Source organism: Sander vitreus, chromosome 23 (genome assembly GCF_031162955.1).
Source record: "Sander vitreus isolate 19-12246 chromosome 23, sanVit1, whole genome shotgun sequence".
In the NCBI taxonomy this organism is placed as follows: Eukaryota; Metazoa; Chordata; class Actinopteri; order Perciformes; family Percidae; genus Sander; species Sander vitreus.
In genome coordinates this window covers 21870958-21897250 of record NC_135877.1, presented here as the reverse complement: position 1 = coordinate 21897250, position 26293 = coordinate 21870958, and the positions used below count along the sequence as shown (strand labels likewise).

General features: G+C 43.4%; 1 protein-coding gene across 2 annotated transcripts; it reads left to right on the top strand.

Moving 5' to 3' along the window:
* The first annotated feature begins 8394 nt into the window (after positions 1-8394).
* LOC144512336 (ras-related protein Rap-1b-like) lies at positions 8395-25230 on the top strand. Of its 2 annotated transcripts, none has more exons than XM_078243020.1 (8): positions 8395-8556; positions 17888-17957; positions 18945-19013; positions 21131-21187; positions 21617-21757; positions 23688-23831; positions 24485-24577; positions 24675-25230. In XM_078243020.1, exons 2-7 carry the CDS (start codon positions 17901-17903, stop codon positions 24569-24571), a joined length of 555 nt encoding a protein of 184 aa, XP_078099146.1. In that variant the 5' UTR covers positions 8395-8556; positions 17888-17900; the 3' UTR covers positions 24572-24577; positions 24675-25230. The 2 variants fall into 2 exon arrangements, with proteins under 2 accessions (XP_078099146.1, XP_078099145.1); XM_078243019.1 differs by having other exon boundaries at positions 8397-8556; positions 17885-17957.
* The last annotated feature ends 1063 nt before the right edge of the window (positions 25231-26293 follow it).

The following is a 26293-nucleotide window of genomic DNA, read 5'->3' as shown; positions in this document are numbered from 1 at the left end:
CCTGAAGTCACCGGTGTGGCTACGTTTTGCCTTCCCCGTGACTGAGTTATGGAAACAAAACAACCAAGGTAAACCTGAAGCATGTGGGCTTTTTGTAAACTCTGAGAAAACTCAAACGGTTGTTGTAAAGTACCTTTCTGCCATCTAGTGGCTCCCTTTCAGAACGAAAAGTTAAAATCCAAAGTCAAATTGAATCGATTTGGAGAATTGTGACAACCCTTGGCGCTACGCTTCAAACTAAGTGCTTTTCGGACGGTTGAACAGCATCTGAAAAGCCATATATGTATATATATAGATGCACACTTCCTGCGGATATCATTATCTCTGATGGTTATCACGAGTAAACCATAAATCTGCTTGAGAGGGGGAAGACGTGCAGTAAAAATGGTCACAGGTTGCACTCGAACCCTGGACCTTCTGTGTCGAGCAATAAACCTCTATGTGCGCCTGGTCTACCAACTCAGCTAACCCGGCCACAATCATCACGTTTTAAACCTTTCTTCAGTATCGAAGTAATCCGGTGATAGTTGTCTGTATAATGATGGGTACTGCAAACAGTAGCTGCGTACAAAAAGTAAATAAATTATTCAAGTTACTCTGTAGCCTAGAAAAAGTTGTAGCCCACAGAATAACTCAGTAAATATCAGCATGTTAGCATGGTGCCAACAGATCCTTTACTTAAAGGTACAATAAGTACAGTTTTCCTAAAAAAACAAAACCATAATCCTTCTCAGTCATCACGTGTGACCTACTAGAAGTGTTTTCTAGGACTCTTTTCATTTTGCTGTGTTCAGGACGTTTCTAGGCCTCAACCTCTATAAACACGTAGCGACAATCGACCAGGTGCCAGACGGTAAGCACCCATCCAAGAGGAATTGTGAAAAAGCCCCGCAAATTTAGCGAGGCCAAAGGCACATACATAACTTACTTACCCTACTTATACCCGGAGCAGCGCAAAGCCAGACACAAGTGTCTTTGCTAGTTTAAGACCGACCCAGTTGTCAGTTTCCCGTCCAGCGCCCACGTCGTTTAAATAGCAAATGCACCTGCGCCCATCTGTGCGCCCATGGGCGTGCTGGTCTTACAGGGAGGTGTGTTCAGGTGCATTCTGGGCGTGCTGGTCTTACAGGGAGGTATGTTCAGGTGCATTCTGGGCGTGCTGGTCTTACAGGGAGGTATGTTCAGGTGCATTCTGGGCATGCTGGTCTTACAGGGAGGTATGTTCAGGTGCATTCTGGGTGTGCTGGTCTTACAGGGAGGTATGTTCAGGTGCATTCTGGGTGTGCTGGTCTTACAGGGAGGTATGTTCAGGTGCATTCTGGGCGTGCTGGTCTTACAGGGAGGTGTGTTCAGGTGCACTCTGGGCATGTTGCTATCTTGAGGCAGCGGGAAGTGATGGCACCATTGACCAACAAAAACCTGGTCTAAAGTCAATAACGCAGCATTTCATTGTTATTTTAACAGAGCATTAGTAAAATGCTCCTAGGCTCGTGCGCAGCGCGCGCACACTATGCTTGTTACACACACAGGGAGGCACAGCAGCACACACACATGCAGAAGATTACAAATGAAAATATTACAATGTGAAATAGTATTGTGTATATCTGTATATTTTATATTACATGTTATTATGGTTACTGGTGCTTTCACTTCATGCACGAGCAGATCAGTTTCTTTTCTCCTGCCTGCTCAGCAAATCCTCCATCATAACAGCAATGCTCCAAGGTCCAAACGCGCCTGGCTTTTAAAGAGAATGGGAGATGATCTCTGATTGGTTGATTGCATGTTACGCCCAAAACACACCTCTGATTAATGAAGACAGTAAGTACAACCCTTTTGAACCATGCGCCCGGCGCACGGACCCTTTTTCCCGCCGTCAAACTAGCAAAAGTGGATTCATACTAAACGCACCTGCGCCAGGCGCTTCAGGCCGTGCGCGTAGATCGTTGAAATAGGGCCCGTAGTGTTTGAGTGTTACAGCCAAGGGCGTAGTGTACGCAGGGGACATGCCCTCTGATTGATAGACTCATATAGATATGGACAATAGTAAAATAATATATAATAAAAATACATACAAAAATAAAGAGAGGCAAACTCATTTAAATATGGAATTATTAAGATCAGTGTTAGAATGAAATGGTGGCGTTAGAATGTGCGGATTGGGCCGAATTTCTAAATATCTGTCCGAACCTGGCCTGGCTCTGTTTTGGTATCCATGTCTTAGCCAGAGGCCACCAAATGTCTCCGGGGAGGCATGCACCCAAACCCCACTACACTAGTTAAATGTCAGCAGGTCTCCCATTGGGCGAGATGCAGCAGTAAAACAACATGGAACGGTTTATGGAAATGTCCGTGTTTCCATCAATCATAAATGAAATGAAGGCTAATTGGAATACGATTTGGGGAGACAAATGGGGGAGGATAAATCAATAAAAATCATTCTGAACAATCTGTCCCCCCTCACTTCAGAATCCGAATCAGCTTTATTGGCCAGGTTGGCGTAAACGGACTGTCCCCGAAGGGAAATTAGTTTTGGACTCTGTCCGTTCCACAGCTTCACAAAGACAACACAAAATACAGAAAATAAGCATCTCAACACAAACTCCCATGCAACACAAAACATGCTTTCATATACATTAGACAGGTACCTATATAAAATAGTAAGCACATTAGCTCCTCCTTTCATTGGCAGTTTCTAATTGAACGACCCTGTACGTATTGCACAACGGACATATTGCACAACCCAAATAGCCTACATATTGCACAACGGACATATTGCACAACCCAAATAGCCTACGTATTGCACAACGGACATATTGCACAACCGACATATTGCACAACCCAAATAGCCTACATATTGCACAACGGACATATTGCACAACCCAAATAGCCTACGTATTGCACAACGGACATATTGCACAACCCAAATAGCCTACATATTGCACAAATGATGATAATCTTTGCTCTCAAAGTACACACTTAACATAAAAGAATAAAAACAGAAAGGACAGTAAGAAATATAAAAAAATACTGTTAAGTATACAGTATATTAATACAATAAAAAAATGTATTAATATACTATAATATATATTAAAAAATAAAAAATATGCAATAACAATTGGAGAGCGGGAAGGAATGGTGCAATACCAGTATAGTCTGAGATTTAAGATGTAAATATAAATATAGTGCAAGGCAGTTCGGTGCAATGGTCCTATATTAATCACAGTATTGTAATTGTAAGATGGAAATATGCATGAGGTAGATGAGTGTTGACTTTGTTCAGTGTGAGGGTGGGGGCTATTTCTGAGCGTTCAACAGAGTGACTGCTTGGGTCAGTCTTTGTGTCGGTTATCTGTCTAATCTGTCCACCCTCACTTCTGAGATTACAGCGACGCCCCTGCTTACAGCTGACATTTTCTTTTCTTTTCAAATGAGCTTCCAGTGCTGCTGTGATCTCCCGACACACCAGGTTAGAAACAGCGTCCTGTCCAGAGTGCTAAGCTCTGCTCTGATTGGCTGCTTCAGTGAGGCAGAAACTCGTTAGGGCAGCAAACAAAAACGAGTGACGCTCTTTTTTTTCTTTTTTTTATCTGGTCTCTTAGCGACAGCTGAATTGATGAGTTTGTGTGTTACAGCCTGGCTGATCATTGACATGCTGATCATCTTCTCCTCCTTTTGAAGTCCGCTGATGTATTCTGTCCTGATGGACTGATGCCGGGAGCCTCGGAGAGTCGATGTCACTGAACCGAAATGATCCGCTGAGTCTTTACGGAGCTTTATAGTTTCAGCTCGTTGTTTTCACAGCTCGGGGTCACTCTCGGCGCTCTCATAGTGCCGTTCTCAGAGAAAAAGGCTGTAAAAACAAAGACGAAAAGTTGTTCAAGTTTATTTTTCTGATACGTTTTTAAGATTTTTATTGACACACTTGGAGACTGGCTGGTGAACATAGTGGGGATCGACCAAAACTGTTTTTTCAAGGCAGATACCAATTATTTGTAGTTAATTAAACCGGTAACCGATACGCATTTACAGTGAAAATGAAAATCTTTAAGTCAGAATTAAGATTTTAGAATGTTACAAACTCCAAAACACAAAACTGTGTTTGAATGATTTAAGCAATTATTTAAAGTGGCCATATTCTGCTCATTTTCAGGTTCATAATTGTATTTAGAGGTTGTATCAGAATAGGTTTACATGGTTTAATTTTCATAAATCATATTTTTGTTGTACTGAACATTGCTGCAGCTCCTCTTTTCACCCTGTGTTCAGGTCTCTGTTTTAGCTACAGAGTGAGACCTCTCACTGCTGGAACATCTTTGTTGGGAGTCGCACATGTGCAGTAGCTAGGTAAGGACTACTAGCCAGTCAGAAGCAGAGTATGAGGGCGTGCCCTGACAGTACCTAGGTAAGGACTACTAGCCAGTCAGAAGCAGAGTATGAGGGCGTGCCATGCTAGCAGCTAGGCGAGCATTATAACGTGTGTTGTGGGTGTGTGTGTGTGGGGGGGGGGCATTAAGTCAGACTCAGTGGTGAGTGAAACCGAAGCAGAGCGACAGACGCAGAGCTGTAGAGTGAATTCATTAACTTTATCGGTTATCAAATAAAACGCAGATACAGATCATCTGCAAACTACCAAAAAAAACAGCAACACAATTTATTACTTGAAAGAATCTGAATAAATGGTGTTTTGGTTAACCATATCTATGTTGTAGCTTATGAAAAGATGCAAATGATCTTTCTATATATAAGTCACCTACGTTACGAACACCGAGTTGTTCCCACATATCAAAGGCCGTGTCTAGACAAGGAGGAGGGAAGGAAGGGTTTGCTGCTATTGGCAACCAGAGTGAGATCGCTCTGAGTTTTAAGTTCTTTGATATCTGTTTCCAACAGGCACGACCTCGCATGGCTAACCTGGAAGACCCTCAACAGATTATGAGTGGAACAGGGGAGGTGCAAAGCACATATGAAAGCATGGAACCACCAGACAGAAGAGACATGCAGCTGTGAAGCAGTATAGAGAATGTCCCACCTACTGGAGTAGTGTAGCCCTCAGGACCTGGCCGAACCGACCCCATCAGCTGTGACCTGCGCTAGATATCGGCAGAACGATATCTGAAATTGCAACGGACTCGAAGAAGATCTGTTTCCAACTCCTTATTGTGTCATGTATTACCGGGTTGTGCTTGTAACATGTTCTTTTAAGAGGAATTGACAAAGTGGAGCATTAAGCAGCTAAAGAGACAGATATTGATGGTGGAGACCACAAACAGCTGAAAGAGCGAGAATATTGGACTCATATTCATCAGGTGACATAAACAGAAAGGCTCCTAATGAACCATTGTGTTGCTCTGTAATTGCAGGATGTGGAAATAATAGAAATAAGATGCAGTTGTTGCAGTTAATGGTGCTCTAAACGATGTCACGCGTTTTTTTAGGCTACAACATTTTATGTCACATACAGCAAACATCTCCTCACTATCTGCTAGCTGCCTGTCCCCTGAACACACTGTAAAAAACATCTCCTCACTATCTGCTAGCTGCCTGTCCCCTGAACACACTGTAAAAAAACATCTCACTATCTGCTAGATGCCTGTCCCCTGAACACACTGTAAAAAAACATCTCACTATCTGCTAGCTGCCTGTCCCCTGAACACACTGTAAAAAAACATCTCACTATCTGCTAGCTGCCTGTCCCCTGAACACACTGTAAAAAAACGCGGTCTCTGTAGACAGCCCAGGCTCCACAAAGCAACAAAAACAAACTGCGCCAACCTGCACCACCAAACATAACAAACAGTGTTCCAGCCAATAACCTACAAGAAGGATTAGGGGGTGGGGTTTGGGGGGGTTCGTGCACAGAAGGGAGGGGGAGGAGGGAGGGGCGAGCTAGCCTCCGTTTTGTTTGAAAATACTTCGAACGTCAACAAGAAGTGACGTCACCCAACATCGCTTAGAGCACCTTTAATGTAGACTAGTTTAAAAAGATGGGGTTGAGTTCAACACAGGTCTGAAAAGTGAAGCCAAAGCTGAAGCTCCTTTAAGCTGCATTCTCTGTAACTTCCAGCAGGGGGCGACTCCACCGGCTCCAAAAAGAAGTCTGTTTCTATAGAAGTCTATGAGAAAAATGAGCCTACTTCTCTCTTGATTTATTACCTCAGTAAACATTTTCATAATGTGTTTATGTTCTCAATAGCTAGTTTCAAGTCTTCTTCAACACAGCATGATGTTCATTTTATTCATGGTCACATTTATTTTAAAATAGAGGATAAAGCAGGGGATGCTTTAGGGGCGTGGCTACGTTAAAAATCTTAAGAGAGTTAAAATGAGCACAACCGTAAACATCCACAGCAGTTAATGCAACGTACACATGAATGCAGCAGGAATATTCATCCAGAAACATCAGACAGAAGAGGAAAACTCTGACAGGGAACATACAGCTGTTATTACTTAAGTAAATGTTTGAATGCACTTCAGAAACACTCATACAGGAAGTGTGTGTCAGGGGAAAGGAAGCTGGTTGGGTGTGTGTGTGCGAATCTATTCTTGGTGACTCCTTCCTGTTTGGGTGTGGCTTTACCACCCCGTATCTCTGATTGTAGTAAACAGTGTGTGTGTGTGTGTGTGTGTGTGTGTGTGCGTGCGTGTGTGTTTTTTGTGTGTCTCGAGGCGTGTTCCCATCAACACGCTCCGACATGCTCAGTTCCTCTCTGACTCTGCAGTATAGGTAACACACTCTCTCACACACACACACATTAATTGCCAATTTCCGCGCAAAATATGCAGGGCTTGCATGATTTCATAATCTCCGCATTTCCGTTGCAAAAAAGTCCCGTATATCTTAGCAGAAAGTTGAAAAATGTTGTGTTTACTTCACACAAGAGCAGCCGTTATGAAGTGACGTAATTACGCGACGTGAACATTATCGAAAAGCTGCAAACCTCACGATGAAGCCACGATGAAACCATCATTTTTACAAGTTCCCGCAATTTCATCCCATAACATTGCATAAATATCCCGCATATTCCATCGCATTTTTTAAGAAAACGTGCCGCATAATCAAGGATTTTTGCCCTCAACAATCACAAAAAAACTCCTCACATTTTTCTGGAAGGACTGTGAAGATCATCATATGTTTGTAGCGTCACTGTCCTGTGAGAACCACGTATCTCAAAAAAGATTAAAAATCTTTTCATGGTGTCAGAAAAACAGCTGATCCAAGAAGCTTTTTAAACACATAAAGAAACACGTCATCCTTCAGTTCATCACGAACACTCAACATCAGCACATCTGGAGAAACGTGGTTTTCACTGGACAGGAATGTTGAAGGGATGAAAAACTGTCATTTGAAAAGTAGCTAAAGCTGTCAGACAAATGTAGTGGAGTAAAAGGTACAATATTTACCGCAGTACACATATAAAGTAGCAGAACATGGAAATACTCAGGTAAAGTACAAGTAGCCTACAGGCTACCTTGAGTTTGAGTTAACAGTCGTCATTAGTGTTTCTACTCTGCAGGAAGCGGGAAGCAGCTGAGAGCGAGGCTGAAACGTCACAAGAAAAAAGAACGTAGAGCCAAAATGTGACGACGTTAGACCGAAACCGGATACAAAGTGTCGACCGCCTACAAAATAAAATCATAACATTAATGACGAAATTGTCAAAATAGATAGCAACAGTGAAGGAAATAGAAGTCAGTGTGGTTATTAGTTCGGTTTCTGACTGAGTGAACATGAAAACATCAGGAAGGCTTTTATTTTTTACATTTTGTGAGAAATTATTTTATTTTGTGTCTGTTGATAATATGAGCTCTGTTTTCACGTCACGGCTTGTACACCAATACTTTGATTTGAATATTTATATTATTTCAAGGTCACTGTAAGGCCTTTATTTTGAAAAATAACAACAACCCAATACTGGATATTTTTTAATTAGGGTCAATGTCTGATTTGAATTAATTTCCAGTCACTTTACCACCAATGTTCTCATTTTATGGATATTTTTTCTTCTTTTTTGTGCTTTGTACTGACAAATGATCATGAAACATTTCCCTTAGGGCCTTTATTCTGAAACACTGAGGCACAAGTTCTGGTGTGTATTGCATATCTTCAAAATATCTTCTAGTTTTATTGACAATATATATCGTAGATAAGCCTAGTGTACAATATACATAGACCTATTGACTCTGCTTCTAATAATCATGCCATTTACCTCTTTACCATGTAATTTGTCTCCAAATACTCTTTTATAGTTTCTATTTTTTTCTATTCTTATTTTAGTTTATGAACCTCTGTAACTATATACTTATCTGTATTTATTTCTGTTCTTTTGCTGCTGCAACAACCGAATTTCAATAAAGGTTTAGCTTGTCTTATTCTCTTTTATTTTGAAAGGATTGCCAGGAAGCGCCGACGTTCACCACGTCGAGCTTGACGTCAGCGCGCAGCGGCGGCAGGAGGGAGCGGCTCTGGTGGAGCGACATAGACCGACAGTGGAGGAGAGCGAGAGAGAGAGAGAGCGAGAGAGAGAGAGCAGCGGAGCGGACGGGTGGATGATTGTGAGTACCGCTTCCTTTCTCTCTTTTCCTTTTTTTTTTCTTCCCTTTTCTTTTCTTTCTTCCCTCCATCATGTAGATGTAGCTTCACCCGGGACGGACCGGGTCAGATCGTGACGGGAGTGGGGCAGGCCGGTGCCGTGCCGAGCTGGGCTCGGTTTGCGGAAGCGACCGGCGGACAGACAGACAGGATCTCCGTTAATGATAATGTTGATATTAGACACAGACAAGACAGCCGAAGGAACAACATGGCGGCTTTTTGTCTGTCCGTCTTTACGCCCGCAAAGATCTGTGCGTTCCAGCTTGCAGTTTGTCTCCGGCTCCTCCAGCAGACAGCGGGGCCTGTCGCCAGAGCTGGCCGGGTGTGGAGCGTTCTGAGGCGGCCACAGAGCTGCGGAACTCCCGCTGCTCTGCTCGAGAAAAAAAGAGAGGAAGTAACTTATTGCAGACTGCGGAGTTGGGGAGTTTGGAGGAACCTGTCTGCCTCTCTGCCTGTCTGTCTGTCTACCTGTCTGTCTGACTGTAGTGTATAGACAAGGCTTGGTGTTATACTCTGCTGTCAGCAACAAACACACACACACACACACACACACACACACACACACTTAGTATTGACAGGCCCCACCTAGTTCTGGTTGACTAAGGGATCTGTGTGTTTGTGTGTCCATCTTTCTTCGCCACTAACTTTACTTTAGTAGATTAACATCATGCTGCATTCGGAGCCTGTTGGAAAAAGCAGAACTACACAATCATTATGTTTATATTGTGAAGTGTGACTATACACTTTCCACTTTCATTCCTATCTATATTCTGAAGCTTTTTACGTCGACAAAATTAAAAGCAAGAATTTTGAACCTGGAGTTATCCAATGTTTACATTTCTGTTCTGATTTAATAAGATAATGCTTCATTTCATTGCCTCATTTCAGAGAACTTGTTATACAAAAAATATTTGTCTTGATGTGAGTAATCAACCGGGGTAGTTTAACGGTAATATCTGTAGGTAAAATATGTTCCTAGTGTTTTGATTTAACGTTTTAGTTGCTTAGCTAAAAATGCCAAAAATGATCTGGTTCCAGCTTTTTAAATGTGGGAATTTGCTGCTTTTCTTTGTCTTATATGATAGAAATATCAAGATTTTGGGGGTTTTGAACTGTTGGTCAGATTGGTCACACTATTTTCTCACTCGGCAGATATTTAGATAATGAAAATAATCACTAGTTGCAGCCCTAACAAAGACATTTTGAAGATAAGAAATCAATAATTATTATTGTTATTATTATTATTATTATTATTATACTTGCTTTTAACTCCGCGTACGTAAGGTGGCTGCCAAGCGTATCCTGCGTTTCTTTGGAGCGTAGGTTGTTCATGTCTTCCGAAATTAACGCTACGCGTCCGCAAGATGCAATTCAGCACGTGAACGTGGGGCCAGCATATCATCTGACAGGCAGGTCAGCAGCTGTTCCACACTTAGAGGAATATCTTCCGGTGTCGGCCGGGGACGATACGGCTCTGATCTGCCCCCTAGTGGATCCACGTTTAACCCTCCAGGTACACGCAAAGTACGCACGCAAGTATGTAAACAATGCCAATCACGTCGTCGCCGCTTGTCTACGCGTACGCATTGTTAAAAAGATTCAAGATACAAGATTCCCTTTCTTGTCTTTCAGCAAAACAGGAAGTTTACAGGGTAATACATAGAGCTCTATGAATATATATAACAACAGAATAAATCATTTCCAGCAGAATATTTGTCCGTGTGACTATATGATGTATTGCACTTGTACATTTGTAAATAGTAAAGCCCAGTTTAGAGGTGTTTAGTAGTCTGATAGCAGCGCCTTAAGGGTTAATGCCCGACGAGGAGTCCATTGTCAGGTATTAATGGACGACGGCGAGGAGTGAACTGTCCGACGCACAGACTCCGCTAGTCCTGCACGATAAATCGTTATAAAATCAAGATCTCGATTCACCCCTGTTCGCGATTTAATTTTTAAATGACTTCGATTTTTTCTTTTTTTTTTTTCCTTCAATTAATTTATTGAAAGCATTTGACATTGACATGTTGTAAAGACATGTTCCAGGAGTCCAGATAGAGCCTGTATCGGGGCCATATTTAGTCCAGATAGAGCCTGTATCGGGGCCATATTTAGTCCAGATAGAGCCTGTATCAGGGCCATATTTAGTCCAGATAGAGCCTGTATCAGGGCCATATTTAGTCCAGATAGAGCCTGTATCGGGACCATATTTAGTCCAGATAGAGCCTGTATCGGGACCATATTTAGTCCAGATAGAGCCTGTATCGGGGCCATCTTTAGTCCAGATAGAGCCTGTATCGGGGCCATCTTTAGTCCAGATAGAGCCTGTATCGGGGCCATCTTTAGTCCAGATAGAGCCTGTATCGGGGCCATCTTTAGTCCAGATAGAGCCTGTATCGGGGCCATCTTTAGTCCAGATAGAGCCTGTATCGGGGCCCATCTTTAGTCCAGATAGAGCCTGTATCGGGGCCATCTTTAGTCCAGATAGAGCCTGTATCGGGACCATATTTAGTCCAGATAGAGCCTGTATCGGGGCCATATTTAGTCCAGATAGAGCCTGTATCGGGGCCATATTTAGTCCAGATAGAGCCTGTATCGGGGCCATATTTAGTCCAGATAGAGCCTGTATCGGGACCATATTTAGTCCAGATAGAGCCTGTATCAGGGCCATATTTAGTCAAGATAGAGCCTGTATCAGGGGCCATATTTAGTCAAGATAGAGCCTGTATCGGGACCATATTTAGTCCAGATAGAGCCTGTATCAGGACCATATTTAGTCAAGATAGAGCCTGTATCAGGGCAATATTTAGTTCAGATTGAGCCTGTATCGGGGCCATATTTAGTCCAGATAGAGCCTGTATCGGGGCCATATTTAGTCCAGATAGAGTCTGTATCAGGGCCATATTTAGTCCAGATAGAGCCTGTATCAGGGCCATATTTAGTTCAATGTGTTATATGTCACTATTTTTGGTAGCCTACTGTACTTAAATGGCCAGTATGTACTGTATGTGCAATGTGCTATAGGTGCCAGTTAGTTTTGTTTTGTCATGGTTCATGTGTGCAATAAACATTACTCTTCAATTCTAAGCTAAAAAATCGTGATTCATATTTTTCCCCGAATCTTGCAGGCCTAGCCACCGCCGAAGGTCACCAGTACCTGACAGTGGACCCCTCGAAGGGCATTAACCTGCTTATACCGTGATCACTTGACAAATCTTTTTTTTTTAACCACTAATTTATATTTTAATGCGTTTTACAATCGAAATCTAAAGTTAGTCCAAACAATAACTCCGTTTCCCTGGTTATGCCTGGGGTTTGACTAATACCTGGAACAATCATTCCCATCCCATAAGGTTCTTATGCAACGCAAACGTTGTTCACTCCTTCAGTAAATAGGACAGGCCTTAGATACAACTTGCCACGCTTAGCAACGGGTGATATTTATAGTCCGCTTAGCCCAGACAGCTACGAGCCAGAAAGCTAACGCTAAGCTAGCAAGATTCAAAGTCAATAGCATCGTGTACGGTTGGCAATCGGTAAATATAATTTGACAGTATGTTTAACACCAAGACAAGCTAGCTATCAGCCATGTCATGGTCCCCAAATCAAGATTTTCACCAACAATTCCCGCCATGTGTACTGTCGGCTGCAGCCTGAACAGCGACCAGGATGTGAGCTAACGTTATTAATAACGTGTAACTTACTTTGTGCAGCTTGTGTGTTAGCGCCATCCCAAACAGTGCTGGAAATGACATTCACATTTTCTTTTTCTTTGAGGCTACATTTACATTACGTTTACATTACGATTTGGTTAAAAAACAAATATATTTTTCGACGTTTCTCCCTCTCATTCCCCATGCTCTGGCGTTTTCCCCCCCTCATTCTCCCTGCTCTGGCGTTTCCCCCTCTCATTCCCCCTGCTCTGGCATCCCCCCCCCCTCATTCTCCCTGCTCTGGCGTTTCACCCTCTCATTCTCCCTGCTCTGGCGTTTTCCCCCCCTCATTCTCCCTGCTCTGGCGTTTCCCCCTCTCATTCCCCCTGCTCTGGCATCCCCCCCCCCTCATTCTCCCTGCTCTGGCGTTTCACCCTCTCATTCTCCCTGCTCTGGCGTTTCCCCCTCTCATTCCCCCTGCTCTGGCGTTTCTCCCTCTCATTCCCCCTGCTCTGGCGTTTTCCCCCCCTCATTCCCCCTGCTCTGGCATCCCCCCCCTCTCATTCCCCCTGCTCTGGTGTTTCCCTCCCCCTCTCATTCCCCCTGCTCTGGCATTTCCCCCTCTCATTCTCCCTGCTCTGGCATCCCCCCCCCCTCATTCCCCCTGCTCTGGCATTCCCTCCCCCCCCTCATTCCCCCCTGCTCTGGCGTTTCCCCCTCTCATTCCCCCTGCTCTGGCGTTTCCCCCCCCTCATTCCCCCTGCTCTGGCATTCCCCCTGCTCTGGCATTATGATAGGTTGAGTGTAACTGGCTACCAAATTGGGAGTAAGGGGGATAAAAGCTGATACAAATTTATGAAAAAGGAAATGTGGGAACATAGGGCTGTGGGACCATAAAGCTGTAAGAATATAGGGCTGTAAGAACATAGGGCTGTGGGACCATAAAGCTGTAAGAACATAGGGCTGTGGGAGCATAGGGCTGTGGGAGCATAGGGCTGTGGGAACATAGGGCTGTGGGAACATAGGGCTGTGGGAACATAGGGCTGTAAGAACATTGGGCTGTGGGAACATAGGGCTGTGGGAACATAGGAATGTGGGAACATAGGAATGTGGGACCATAGGAATGTGGGACCATACGGCTGTAAGAACATAGGGCTGTGGGAACATAGGGCTGTGGGAACATAAGAATGTGGGAACATAGGCACGCTCCCGGCGAGTCAAGCCGGACGCCCTGATTTGCATAATGTTGCCTCGATTCAGCTTTATGTAAATGAGGAGCGGGCAACTCGACGCCCAGTTACTCGAAACTCGCCACGACGCTACCGGAATGCACTGCCCGGCTGCTCACATAGGCAATGAATGGTGAGCTGCCAGTGGACACGTTCCATCAGGCAGAGCCGTACATACGAGAAGTCAAGATTTCAAGGAGAACAAGCCCATACAGAGCCTGGACGAGCAAGCTGCTGAAAATCACTGCAGACTGTCTTCACCCTCTCTTTCCTCAATATGAACTTCTGCCATCAGGGAGAAGATTCCGCATGCCGAGATGTAAAACAAACAGACTAAAGTTACCATTTATCCCAACGTCCATCAAGCTGCTGAACTCCCCATAGTAAATCTTAGCACAGCAGAGCAAAAGTGCAATAAATACACTGGCACTTTTTGCACTTTGCACTCTAATCCTTACAGTCACTTTTTAAGACGTCGTATTGTCTGTACAGTCTTATTGACGTGTCCTCCTTTTATGTCCTAAGATGCTCCGTTGATCTTATGATCTTTATGTTTTTATGTTGATTTCAGAATGGTTTTTCTGTTGCTTGTTTATGTTGTGAAGCAACAGATTGTAGCACTATATTCCCAAGACAAAATTCCCAATAGAAACAATAAAGTGTATCCTATTCTCTTCTAATTAATTTCCCCTGCGTCGGCCTCGCCTGCTGCTGCTTCAGGTTGGTGACTTCCTGCGATTCCTTGAACCTGCCTGGACTTGTCGCATCAAACTGAGCAGAGACGTAGTGAGGCGGGCCGCTCAGACCTCCAGGCGCTGAAATCCAACTCTGGTGATGCGTTCACTTACACCTGGACAGCTCAAACTCCACCTACTGGCTTCATGCGTCCTAAGCATCAGGGATATAGTCCAGATAGTAGAGCTGTTAACCCTCCTGATCCATTTTCACAAAGTTTCCATATCAGAAATTTGGGTTTCTTTTAAACCAAATTGTCAAAAAAAAAAATAACGTGGATGGTTCCTTACAGCGCAGAACAGTAAATAATCAGTTCTCTACTTTCATTGAATTTGGGTGTTTTTATTTCATTTTATAGCATTTGAAAAAAAGAAAAGATAAAAGAACATTAAAAAAAAGTGACAAAAATGTCAAAAAAGTGCAGAAAAAATCGGCAAAAAGTGACAAAACCGTTGGGGAAAGCGACAAAAGTGTCGAAAAAGACGACCCAAATGTTGAAAATGTTGACCCAGAAAACCAAAAAAGTAGTCGACGGGAAGACAACACAAGGGTTAAACATATAAACACATCCTAGTAGCAGTTCCGTCTAATGGAAATGAATGCTTGTGTCAACTCGACTTTATGGTACTAATATTATATTTAAATATTTATTTGATTTCTGTGTCAGTTGGCCCATCCTGTTTGGGATTACAAGACACCACTATTTAACGGACATCTTCCGGTCTCGCATAAACAAATCATGGAAAAAATTCAAGAAGTAGGTAGGTAGGTAGAAAGGTAGGGTAGGTAGGGTAGATTGATGGGTAGGTGGGTAGATTGATAGGGTGGGTAGGGTAGATTGATGGGTAGGGTGGGTAGATTGATGGGTAGGGTAGGGTAGATTGATAGGTAGGTGGGTGGGTGGGTAGGTAGGTAGGTGATGGGTAGGGTGGGTAGATGGGTAGGGTGGGTGGGTAGGGTGGGTGGGTAGGTAGGGTGGGTGAGGTGGGTAGGTAGGTGGGTGGGTAGGTGGGTAGGGTAGGGTGGGTAGGTGGGTAGGGTAGGTGGGTAGATTGATAGGGTGGGTAGGGTAGGGTAGATTGATGGGTAGGTAGGGTAGGGTGGGTAGGTGGGTGGGTAGGGTGGGTAGGTAGGGTAGGGTAGATTGATGGGTAGGGTAGGTAGGGTAGGGTAGGTGGGTAGGTGGGTGGGTGGGTGGGTAGGGTAGGTGGGTGGGTAGGGTAGGTGGATGGGTGGGTAGGTGGGTAGGGTAGGGTAGGGTGGGTAGGTGATGGGTAGGTGGGTAGATTGATGGGTAGGTGGGTGGGTAGGGTAGGGTAGGTAGATAGGTAGGTAGGTGGGTAGGTGGGTGGGTAGGGTGGGTAGATTGATGGGTGGGTAGGGTAGATGGGTGGGTGGGTAGATTGATGGGTGGGTGGGTAGATGGGTGGGTAGGTGGGTAGATTGATGGGTAGGTGGGTAGATGAGGTGGGTAGGTAGATTGATAGGGTAGGGTGGGTAGATTGATGGGTGGGTAGGTGGGTAGGTGGGTGGGTAGGGTAGGGTGGGTGGGTAGATTGATGGGTAGGGTGAGGTAGGGTAGGGTAGATTGGGTAGGGTGGGTGGGATGGGATGGGTGGGTAGGTAGGTAGATAGATGGGTGGGTGGGTAGGTGGGTGGGTAGGTAGGTGGGTAGGTAGGTGGGTAGGGTGGGTAGGTAGGTAGGTGGGTGGGTAGGGTAGGTGGGTAGGTAGGGTGGGTAGGGTAGATTGATGGGATAGGTGGGTAGGGTGGGTAGATTGATGGGTAGGGTAGGGTAGAAGGTAGGTAGGTAGGTAGATTGATGGGTGGGTAGGTAGGTTGATAGGGTAGGTAGGGTGGGTAGGTGGGTAGGTAGGGTAGATTGATAGGGTGGGTAGGTAGGTAGATGGGTAGGTAGGTGGGTAGGGTAGATTGATGGGTAGGGTAGGTGGGTAGGTAGATTGATGGGTAGGTAGATTGATAGGTAGGTAGGTAGGTAGATTTTTATTGATCCCAAAAAATGGGAAATAACAGTGTTGCAGCAGCAAAATATCAGACACACAGCACACATACAGAGTAAACATTAAATAATAGGAAACAATATACATGAAATAATAATGAGAATACTACACAAGCAATATTTAAAATATATATATGATTTGGAAATAAAATGGACAACTGTTTGACTAGTAATGATAGGATGTAGATATACCTATTGTGCAAGGTGCATTCAGTGCAGTTGTGTGGGTAACATCTCTACCAGTATACAATAACAATAATAACAGAAAAAGATCAAAACAAACATGTCTACAGATCATCTCGGTGAAAGGCTTTTTTTCCTCTTCTGCCAGGCTTTAACTAACTCGCAGCTAATTGATATAATCTCACATGTGAACAGCTCATTCTTTGAGCAACTAATTATAGAGATGTATTGAAAGTATAGATAGAAGTTTGTGTTCATCATTGTTTGTCATTTTTTTTCCTTTCTGTAGTAGCTGAATACAAACTGGTTCAATCATTATCAAACACTATGAATATATGATATTGGATTTTGCAGTGGTGGAAGAAGTACTCGCATCTTTTACTAAAAAAAAAGAAAACGAGATCACAAAACGAAACCAGAGGCATGAGAGGCACGTTCAGTCACACAACGGTGTAAAACGATGCTGAGCGCTGCACGCACAGCACAGCGTTTCAGTTTAAGTAAACGTTTTGCTATGCTTTGTCGGGGCTGAACGCAGCCCTGGTCGACTACCGATGAAACTAGAATTCTGGGTAAAATAACTCTAGAGAGAGATGTTAATGATTTGGTCTTACACACACACACACACACACACACACACACACATATATATATATATATATATATATATATATATATATATATATATATATATATATATATATATATATATATACAGAGAGCGTCTCATCTCTGTTAATAAGGGTCTGCCAGTGTGTGTGCGTGCGTGCGCATGCAATGCGAGGCATTACTGGTATGCACACACACACACACACACACACACACACACACACACACACACACACGAGGGTGCATAGCGACAGTAACCAGGAAGGATTCCACAGTTGTGACATCACCACCAGCTGTGTGTGTGTTCACGGGACCTCTCTCAGTTGTTATGAACACACCCAGATGCATGCTGGGTAATTATGACCTCCCAGTGAGAGGGAGGAAACCTTCATCTGTGTGTGTGTTTGTTTGTGTGTAATTGATAGTTTAGCAGCCCCAGGTGCTCTGTAATAATGCTGCTTTGTGATTGGCTGCTGTGAAATGTAACCTCTCTCTCTGTGTGTCTCTCTCTCTCTCTCTCTCTCTATTTCTCTCTCTGTCTCTCTCTCTCTGTGTCTCTCTCTCTCTCTCTCTCTCTCTCTCTCTCTCTCTCTCTCTCTCTCTCTCTCTATTTCTCTCTCTGTCTCTCTCTCTCTGTGTGTGTGTCTCTCTCTCTGTCTCTCTGTCTCTCTCTGTCTATTTCTCTCTCTCTCTCTCTCTCTCTGTGTCTGTGTGTCTGTGTGTGTCTCTCTCTTTCTATTTCTCTCTCTGTGTCTCTCTCTCTCTCTCTCTCTGTGTGTGTCTCTCTCTCTCTCTCTCTCTTTCTATTTCTCTCTCTGTCTCTCTCTCTCTCTCTCTGTGTCTCTGTGTGTCTCTCACCCAGCAGACAGACAGTCAGGATGCGTGAATACAAACTGGTTGTTTTAGGATCAGGAGGAGTCGGCAAGTCAGCTCTGGTAAGTTATTAAACCCATTTGACTCTTTCTACTCAGGTGTTTCTTTTAGAGCTGCAAAGCTGAATCGGTTCGTTGTCGACTATTAAATGAATCGCCAACTATTTTTGATAGTCGATTAATTGGTTCGAGTCAGTTTTTACAAAGAAAAGGTAAAGTATGTTCTAGTTTCTTCTCTCCTCGTTGCTCTCAGTATGCTTTAAGAGAAATAGACCTTCAGCTAGAAAACAGGACTAGAACTGCCTTTTCATGAACAACAGCAACAACAAAAATGATATCATCGGTTTATTTTTTCGTTATTCTAGTTTCAAAATAAAACGTCTCAAACGTACACTCAACAAACACTCATCTACTGCCGCTCAGACACTTGCTCAGCTCTTGAGGAATAATTCAAAAACCGTGAGTCCTGTCGCAAAGAGAGTAATATCGGGTCGGAGAGGACAAGTGTCCTCACGTTGCGATGTATGAATTGTGTTTGAGGCTTTAAACCCAAACTCGCCCGATGCCGATAAAAGTGCATCAAAAATCTGCCTTTTTTATTTGTCGCAACATTCGTTCACTCAAAATTCCCCATCAGATGAAAACGGATGCAGACTGATGTCACTCTTTCACACACACACACACACACACACACACACACACACACACACACACACAGTCACTACAATGAAGTGCTTTACTCCAGATGATATAATGGAGATGTGTCAGTGTGTCACATTATTTCCATTCTAATGACTTTCAATGGAGACCAGAACAGAGCACCATTAACATTGCTGGCCTACTTATCTTTATCTCACTGCCTGTCTCTCTCTCTGTCTCTCTCTCTGTCTGTCCGTCTCGCTTTCTCTCTGTCTTACTGTCTGTCTCTCTGTCTGTCTGCCTGTATCTCTGTCTGTCTTGCTGTCTGTCTGTATCTCTGTTTGTATGTCTCTCTGTCTGTCTGTCTGTCTGTCTCTCTCTCTGTCTCTCTCTCTGTCTGTCTCTCTCCAGACTGTCCAGTTTGTTCAGGGAATCTTTGTGGAGAAGTACGACCCCACGATAGAGGATTCCTACAGGAAGGTAAGACAGCTTCAGCCTGTCCGTCTCTCCTCCCCGTCTGTCCGTCTGTATGTCGGTGCGAGTGATGTGAGACAGTTTGTGGTCACTAGTTCCCAGGGGCTAATGGGACGGACTGAAGGCTAATGAGATGATGAAGAAGAGGATGAAGATGGACCAGAAGCAGAAAGAGGCCAAAAAAAAGGAAGAAGAAAGAGAGGAAGGGAAATGATCAGAAGGGGAATAAAGAGAAGCATTAGAAAAATGATAACAGGAGTAAATGTAGATAAAAGGAGGATATGGAAGCTTATTTCTGCCAAGAATGGAGAACAAATAGATCAAAAGGTTATGATGAAAATAAGAAATGTGCATGAAAATGAGGAGCAAATATGTCAAAATGATTAAATAAGTTAAATATTTGAGATATTCAGTCAAAATGAGATAAGTATACATTTTTAAATCAAAAGTCAATTATTCTCATCATTATCATTATTCAAAATTATGAGAAAGTAAGTAAATGTTCAGTTCAATGTTCCTTTAGTTTCACTCTCTTGTTTCCACCCAGCTTTTCATAGGCACACATGTTGCTTTGGGTTTTTAGATGAATTCCTCTCCAAATTATAAATTGATGCATGATGGTACTAGGGGTGCATGATATATATCGACTCAATATCGTTATCGCGATATCACGTTGCGCAATATTAATAGAAAGTGTCGCGATAAGTATGCAATATTATGTTTATATTGTGGAGCGCTGCGTCCCGTCCGTTGGCTGGGTGGCTTAGTCGTGTTTGATGTAGAGCTTGAAACGCTGTAATGATCATTTCAGTGGCCAGTTACCGTGGTTACCGTGCCACTTACACACGTTAGTGCACGTCAGTGCACGGGGCCACTACGTGACAAACCCTATGGAGCGGACCACGTGTGTTCATATTTCATCAGAGTGAAGAAATAGAGACAACTAAACAGAACCAATCAGAGAAGAGAAAGAGAAGTTATATCCTGTTATCTTTATTTATATATTATATACTGTCCAACCAGTAGAACATGTCCTGTTCTCTTTATTTATATATTATATACTGTCCAACCAGTAGAACATGTCCTGTTCTCTTTATTTATATATTATATACTGTCCAACCAGTAGAACATGTCCTGTTCTCTTTATTTATATATTATATACTGTCCAACCAGTAGAACATGTCCTGTTCTGTAGATATGGTCCTTATTTATATATTCATGTTGGACCAGTCCAATATGACCGTCAGTTGAAATTAACCTTGTGTTGTAAGAAAACTTGTTTAATTAGTTATGAATCTATTTTGATGCGTTTTTTGGGAACTTTTGTAATTTTACATATGTTTAAAAATATCGAAATTAATATTGATATCACATTTTGTCAACATCGTGCAGCCCTAGATGGTACGGACTAGGGGCTTTACTGCAAAGCCGTAGCATGATCAGCAGGGCCACCCGAAATCTGCGGGCGCAGACTTCTGCAGAATTTTAAACAAATTAAAAAATAGAAAAGGATGTTAACACATCTCCACCCATTCCAGAGATTTTCTTTCTGGATCACAGCTAAAAACCTGCTTATATTTCATTTGGGTCTAACCATCAGATACGGGACAAATCCTGTGAGGCTGTGCTTTGAGCTAAATGCTAACATGCTGATGTTTAGCAGGTGTAGCCAAAATATCCCGGATACAGGCGCTGCCATCTTGTAATTTTGGAGCCAGAGTATGCACAGTATTGATCGGGCGGTGGAGCCGTGGTGTCAAAGTCCCGCCCATAAATCCGTCCGACCAATCGCGAGTCAATCACAGCTGTCAATCATTGTGTTTCACCTGGTTTTTATCGCATCAAAAACCAACTTTTCAGAAGAATGAACACTTGAACAAAGATCAGCGCGATCAGAACTACCTAAAATGACAGAAACCATCTTTGGGAGAAATTTATTTTACGTATGTTTAGATTTTTTGGTTTGGCCCATGTCCCATCTGCTAACATGGAGGGGTTGAACATTTGAGGGGAAGTCTTCAGGTTTCCAGTGACATTTATTGTGAAATTTTGGCAAATAGTTTGTTTGTAAAGTTTTGGTTATGTACTGAGGACTCTGTCTCTCTCTCTGTGTCTCATTCCAGCAAGTCGAGGTCGATGGACAGCAGTGTATGTTGGAGATCCTGGACACAGCAGGAACAGTAAGATCTGTCTGTCTGTCTGTCTGTCTGTCTGTCTGTCTGTGAACATACTGGCAACGTTTGTGACTTTCTTTCTGTTTCCCTGACCACCCGTTTGTCTCCCTGACCACCCGTCTGTCTCCCTGACCACCCGTCTATCTCCCTGACCACCCGTCTATCTCCCTGACCACCCGTCTGTCTCCCTGACCACCCGTCTGTCTCCCTGACCACCCGTCTGTCTCCCTGACCACCCGTCTGTCTCCCTGACCACCCGTTTGACTCCCTGACCACCCTTCTCTCTCCCTGACCACCCTTCTCTCTCCCTGACCACCCGTCTGTCTCCCTGACCACCCTTCTATCTCCTTAACCACCCGTCTGTCTTCGTGACCACCCGTCTGTCTCCCTAACCACCCTTCTATCTCACTGACCTGTCTGTCTGTCTGTCTGCAGGAGCAGTTCACGGCGATGCGCGATCTGTACATGAAGAACGGTCAGGGCTTCGCTCTGGTTTACTCCATCACGGCTCAGTCGACTTTCAACGACCTGCAGGACCTCCGAGAGCAGATCCTCAGAGTGAAGGACACCGAGGACGTACGACACACCTAAACACACAAACACACACACCTAAACACACACACACACACACACACATTAGAAACATCCTCATGATAAGCATATCCTCACATTTGGATATGGAATGTTTGGCACTTCTGCTTGATAAATGACTTAAGTAATTAATGGATTAAGTGTTGTTGATCAATTGTCTTTCAATCATCTATTTGATTGATTGACTAGCACTAGAGTTGAACTAGTTATTTGGGGGAAATAAAGATCTCCAAACCTTTCAACCACTTTGAAGTAATTGGGCTGAAAATGGTTCCTTGGTTCAGAGGGTTTGATACGATGTAAATGGTGACATCTGCTGGTCAACCCTTGGTACTGCATGTATCTGTGAAACCTCATAATGGAGCACTGACTCAAAATGCAGCTAAAGCCACTGGTCTTATCCATGAAAGTGACTTTTAAAACAGAGTACACAGCTCTGCTTTTGAATATTATGGACCCATCTTGCTGCAGTAGAGACAGAGTGCACTGCGTTTGACTCTGAAAGCCACGCCCACCGAAGGGGAAAACGACTCCCCGCTCTCCATTGACTTTGTATTGTGTAAAGGTTTCCTCCTCGTCAATTCCGTCTGCTACCAAACAACAGAAAAGTGCTGCTTTGTGGTGTGATGCACTGCCAACAATGTAAATAACCCATAAGTAAACTTAAGTTTTTATAAGCTGCCGACCCGAAAAACTGAGCTTTTATGAAGACAAAAGTGAACACAGGGTTGAGGAATCAGCAGGAAGAATGGAAAGACACTAAGCTAACCGATGTTATGTTTGCAGCAAGCATTTTGTTATCAAGTCAAATATCCAAATGTCAGTTTTAGGCTAACTATACTTCTGTAGGTTAAGGTAACACACGTAACATCGGACATAATGTTAGCTTAGTGTCAGGATCCCACAGTCTCCCCATTCTGCTGACTCCTCACGTCTGTATCCACTTTTGTCTTCATAAAAGCTCCGTTTTTCGGGTTGGCAGCTTATAAAAACTTAAGTTCTAGGTTCTTTACATTGTTGGTAGTGCATCCCACCACACCGCAGCTTTTAGGCATTTTTTGGTTTGCTAGCAGATGGAACTGACGAGGAGGAACCTTCACGCAATACAAGTCAATGGAGAGTGGATGGTTGTTTTCCCCTCCGGTAGGGGGCGAGATTTAAATGCTTTTACTTTGAAAGGTACTAGGGGTGCACCGAATCCAGATTTTTCGGGTTCGGCCTAATACCGAATCCACTGGTTAAGATTCTGCCGAATCCGAAAGCTAATACCAATCCTCCTCCCATCCTCAGTCCATTAACACAGTAAACACATTAATGAAGTAAACAACGTCCACAGCAGTGTATTGTTGTGACTGTCCTTCCTTTGCCGTACCTGAAGTTGCTGCATTCTGGCTGCTGTCTGTAGATTCCTTCATGCTCAGCTCGTATTCTTCCAGATGTTTCATACCAGATGTTGTAACAGCGGTGATGTTGTGTATTGTTTAGGGTCCTCGCCACCACCAGACTAATCAGCATTGCAGATTGAACATGTAGCTGGACTTGAATGGCCTTCTTTTGACTGAAAGTACTGCCAAACAACACTTTTTCTGCTCACCAGTTCCATTTCCACTTCCTCTCAGCCTGCTGCATTGAACGCTCCACCTACGTAAACACCTTCCCGTAATCAACGGCGCCGTCATTACGTCGACCAGCGTAGCGCGCGCAGTGCAAGCGTAGGGTTCAGCAGAAACCCAACCCCGTCAAAATGCCCAATATTCAGCCGAATCGAAGCCGAATCCTGGATTCGGTGCATCCCTGGTCAATACTCTGTTAACATTGCTAAGCTTATTGAATTCTCAACACGTCGAAAATGCAAACTTAATTAATTGTGTTGTTCATGTGAATGTGAATGTGAATACTGGGTGTGGCGTTGCAGGTTCCCATGATCCTGGTTGGAAATAAGTGCGACCTGGAGGTGGAGCGTGTGGTGGCCAAAGAGTCGGGCATCGGCCTCGCCCGCCAGTGGAACTCCTGCGCCTTCCTGGAGACCTCGGCCAAGAGCAAGATCAACGTCAACGAGGTGACCACACACACACACACACACTTTGTTTACATATACATTAGAGGTCTCCAGGCAATTCACAGGTTACGACTTACCCGGTACCCGAGTTGTGCCAGCTCTGAATTATTATTATTATTATTATTATTATTGTTATCATCATCTAGTTTGGTCAAGGTTAGACAGATTTTTTTTGTCTTGGGTTTGTGTGTTAATGTTTTCTATACATTTGGGATTTGTTGGGTCTCTGTCAATTATAGAGTGTGATCTAGAACTAATCCATCTAAAAAGTGTCCTGAGATAACGTTAAAGATTATGATTTGCATTGAATTGAGTACCCGAGTAGATCTGAGCGGACTCTTTATTAGCTCAAGCAAAGGTTTGTTAATTGGTGACGCATTACGCTGATGCCAGTGTTCCTTATCGGGCTGACCCCATTTAGGATCGGGTCTAATGCCGATCTTCTAACGTTTAGACGTCCTTGAGCTCCAGCACAGTCTTTGCTTGTTAGCCATTTGACAATTGCTCGTTGCTTATACGCAACCAAATAGTCAATACTTAATGGTTCACAGTACAAAAAAACTTAGTTTTTTTTCCTTTCACTTTAGATATTTATCCCAAAATATTGATGTATGTGTGTGTCTGTGTGTGTGTGTGTGTGTGTGTGTATATAGATCTTCTATGACCTTGTGCGTCAGATTAACAGGAAGAGTCCAGTTCAAGGGAAAGCTCGCAAAAAGTCCAACTGTCAACTTCTCTAATAACCGGTAACTCCTAAAATATACACATCTAACACACACACACACACACACACACACACACACACAATTGTACAAACTTTTAATTGTTCTTCTCTCTCTCCAGTTTTCTGCTCACCTGACCGACAACCAACCAACCAACCAACCAACCAACCAACCAATCACAGGATATCTTCCAGCTGGCCACGCCCCTTTAACACACCCACGTCATCATCAACATCAGCCACCTCTGACCTCTGTTCCCGTGACGACCACATCTCCTGTCCCCTCACCACACATTTAAACAGAGACTGTTGCCTTGGAAACATTAAAACTAAACATCAAAAGACTGCAGCGGCGATGATGATGATGACGACGACGATGAAGATTTTGATTCTGCTGTTGCAGAAATGGGGGGCTTTCCAAACAACTGCTCTCATGCTCTCTGCTATAGGCCAATTTTTGCGCTGGGGAGTGGCCATTTGCTTTTACTTTTAAATGTGTCTTTCCTTTCTTTTTCCATATTTTCCAGCAGTCCCGAGCCATTCACGCGCAGTTTGACCTCTTCACTGTCAGCTCTGTGTGTGCGACTCTGGTTGAACCTGTGGATCCATACAGTGGTTATTATTACAGTGGTTATTATTATGATTCTGTGTGAAAAGATATAAAAGTCATTTAATGTTTTTGTTTTGGATTTTTGGGGCGGGGGATTAGGGGGTGCAGCAGGTTATGCGATCAGCTCACCGCGCTCGTAGCTTTGAGCTAACGTAAGGTAGCTGACAGCTACAGGAGTGAATAGGCCCTTTTTACAGCATGTCAGGGCAAACACAGGTGTAATTAATAGCATTAATTATGGCCCCTGTTCCATTTAGGTGGACCAGGACCCTAGTATGAGCTAGCATGCACTGGAATGGCTGTGAGACACTAAATAGAACTGAACCGTAATTAATTTGATCAGTTGTATCTGTGTTTATCCTGCAATGCCATGTCAAAATGTAAAAAGGGCCTATAAGCAATATTCATAGAAAATGCTAAGTATCCAAATTTTGTATTTGTTGGCTGACAGCTTTATTGGCGTATCTTTAAAGAAGTTTATGTAGACAAAGCTTACATAGCTTTGGGCTACCCTGTTATCCTAGCAGCTAGTAAAAATGCATTAGAAATATTGTTTGTGGGGTGTTAGCATTATTAATACATTCCCAAACAAATTGATGGTAGCTGTTAGCCAAGGTCCTCCTAGTCCCAGTAGCAAATGAAATGCATTTGCATTGTTGGGAGAAAATGCTAACTATGCTAACACATTGTTTGTCGAGTATTAGCTTTGTTGGCATTTTCTTGAAGAAATGAATGTGAACTTATAGCTTAAGGTAACCTCGTTAACCTAGCAGCTAGTAAACATTGTGGGCAACAACTGTGTGTGTGGTGTTAGCATTATTAAAATATCCCTAAAGAAACTTTGAGTCCTTGAAAAGCACTATACAAAATCAATTTATTATTATTATTATTGGCTATATTCACACAGAAACAAATAGGGGGGGGGTGATTGCTGTGAGTTAGCTTGAGCTAGCTTGTCAGTTAGGAAAAGCTAAAACTGCTAAACATGCTGTTTGTAAACAGTATTAAGTTTAAAAACATCAGCAATGAAACTTAAGCATTTGGGGGGGCGCTATAGCAAATATCACGCAGAGCTAACAATGCCACACTGTCAAAGGAACGATAGTAGCTGCGTGCTAACTCTTTAGTGTA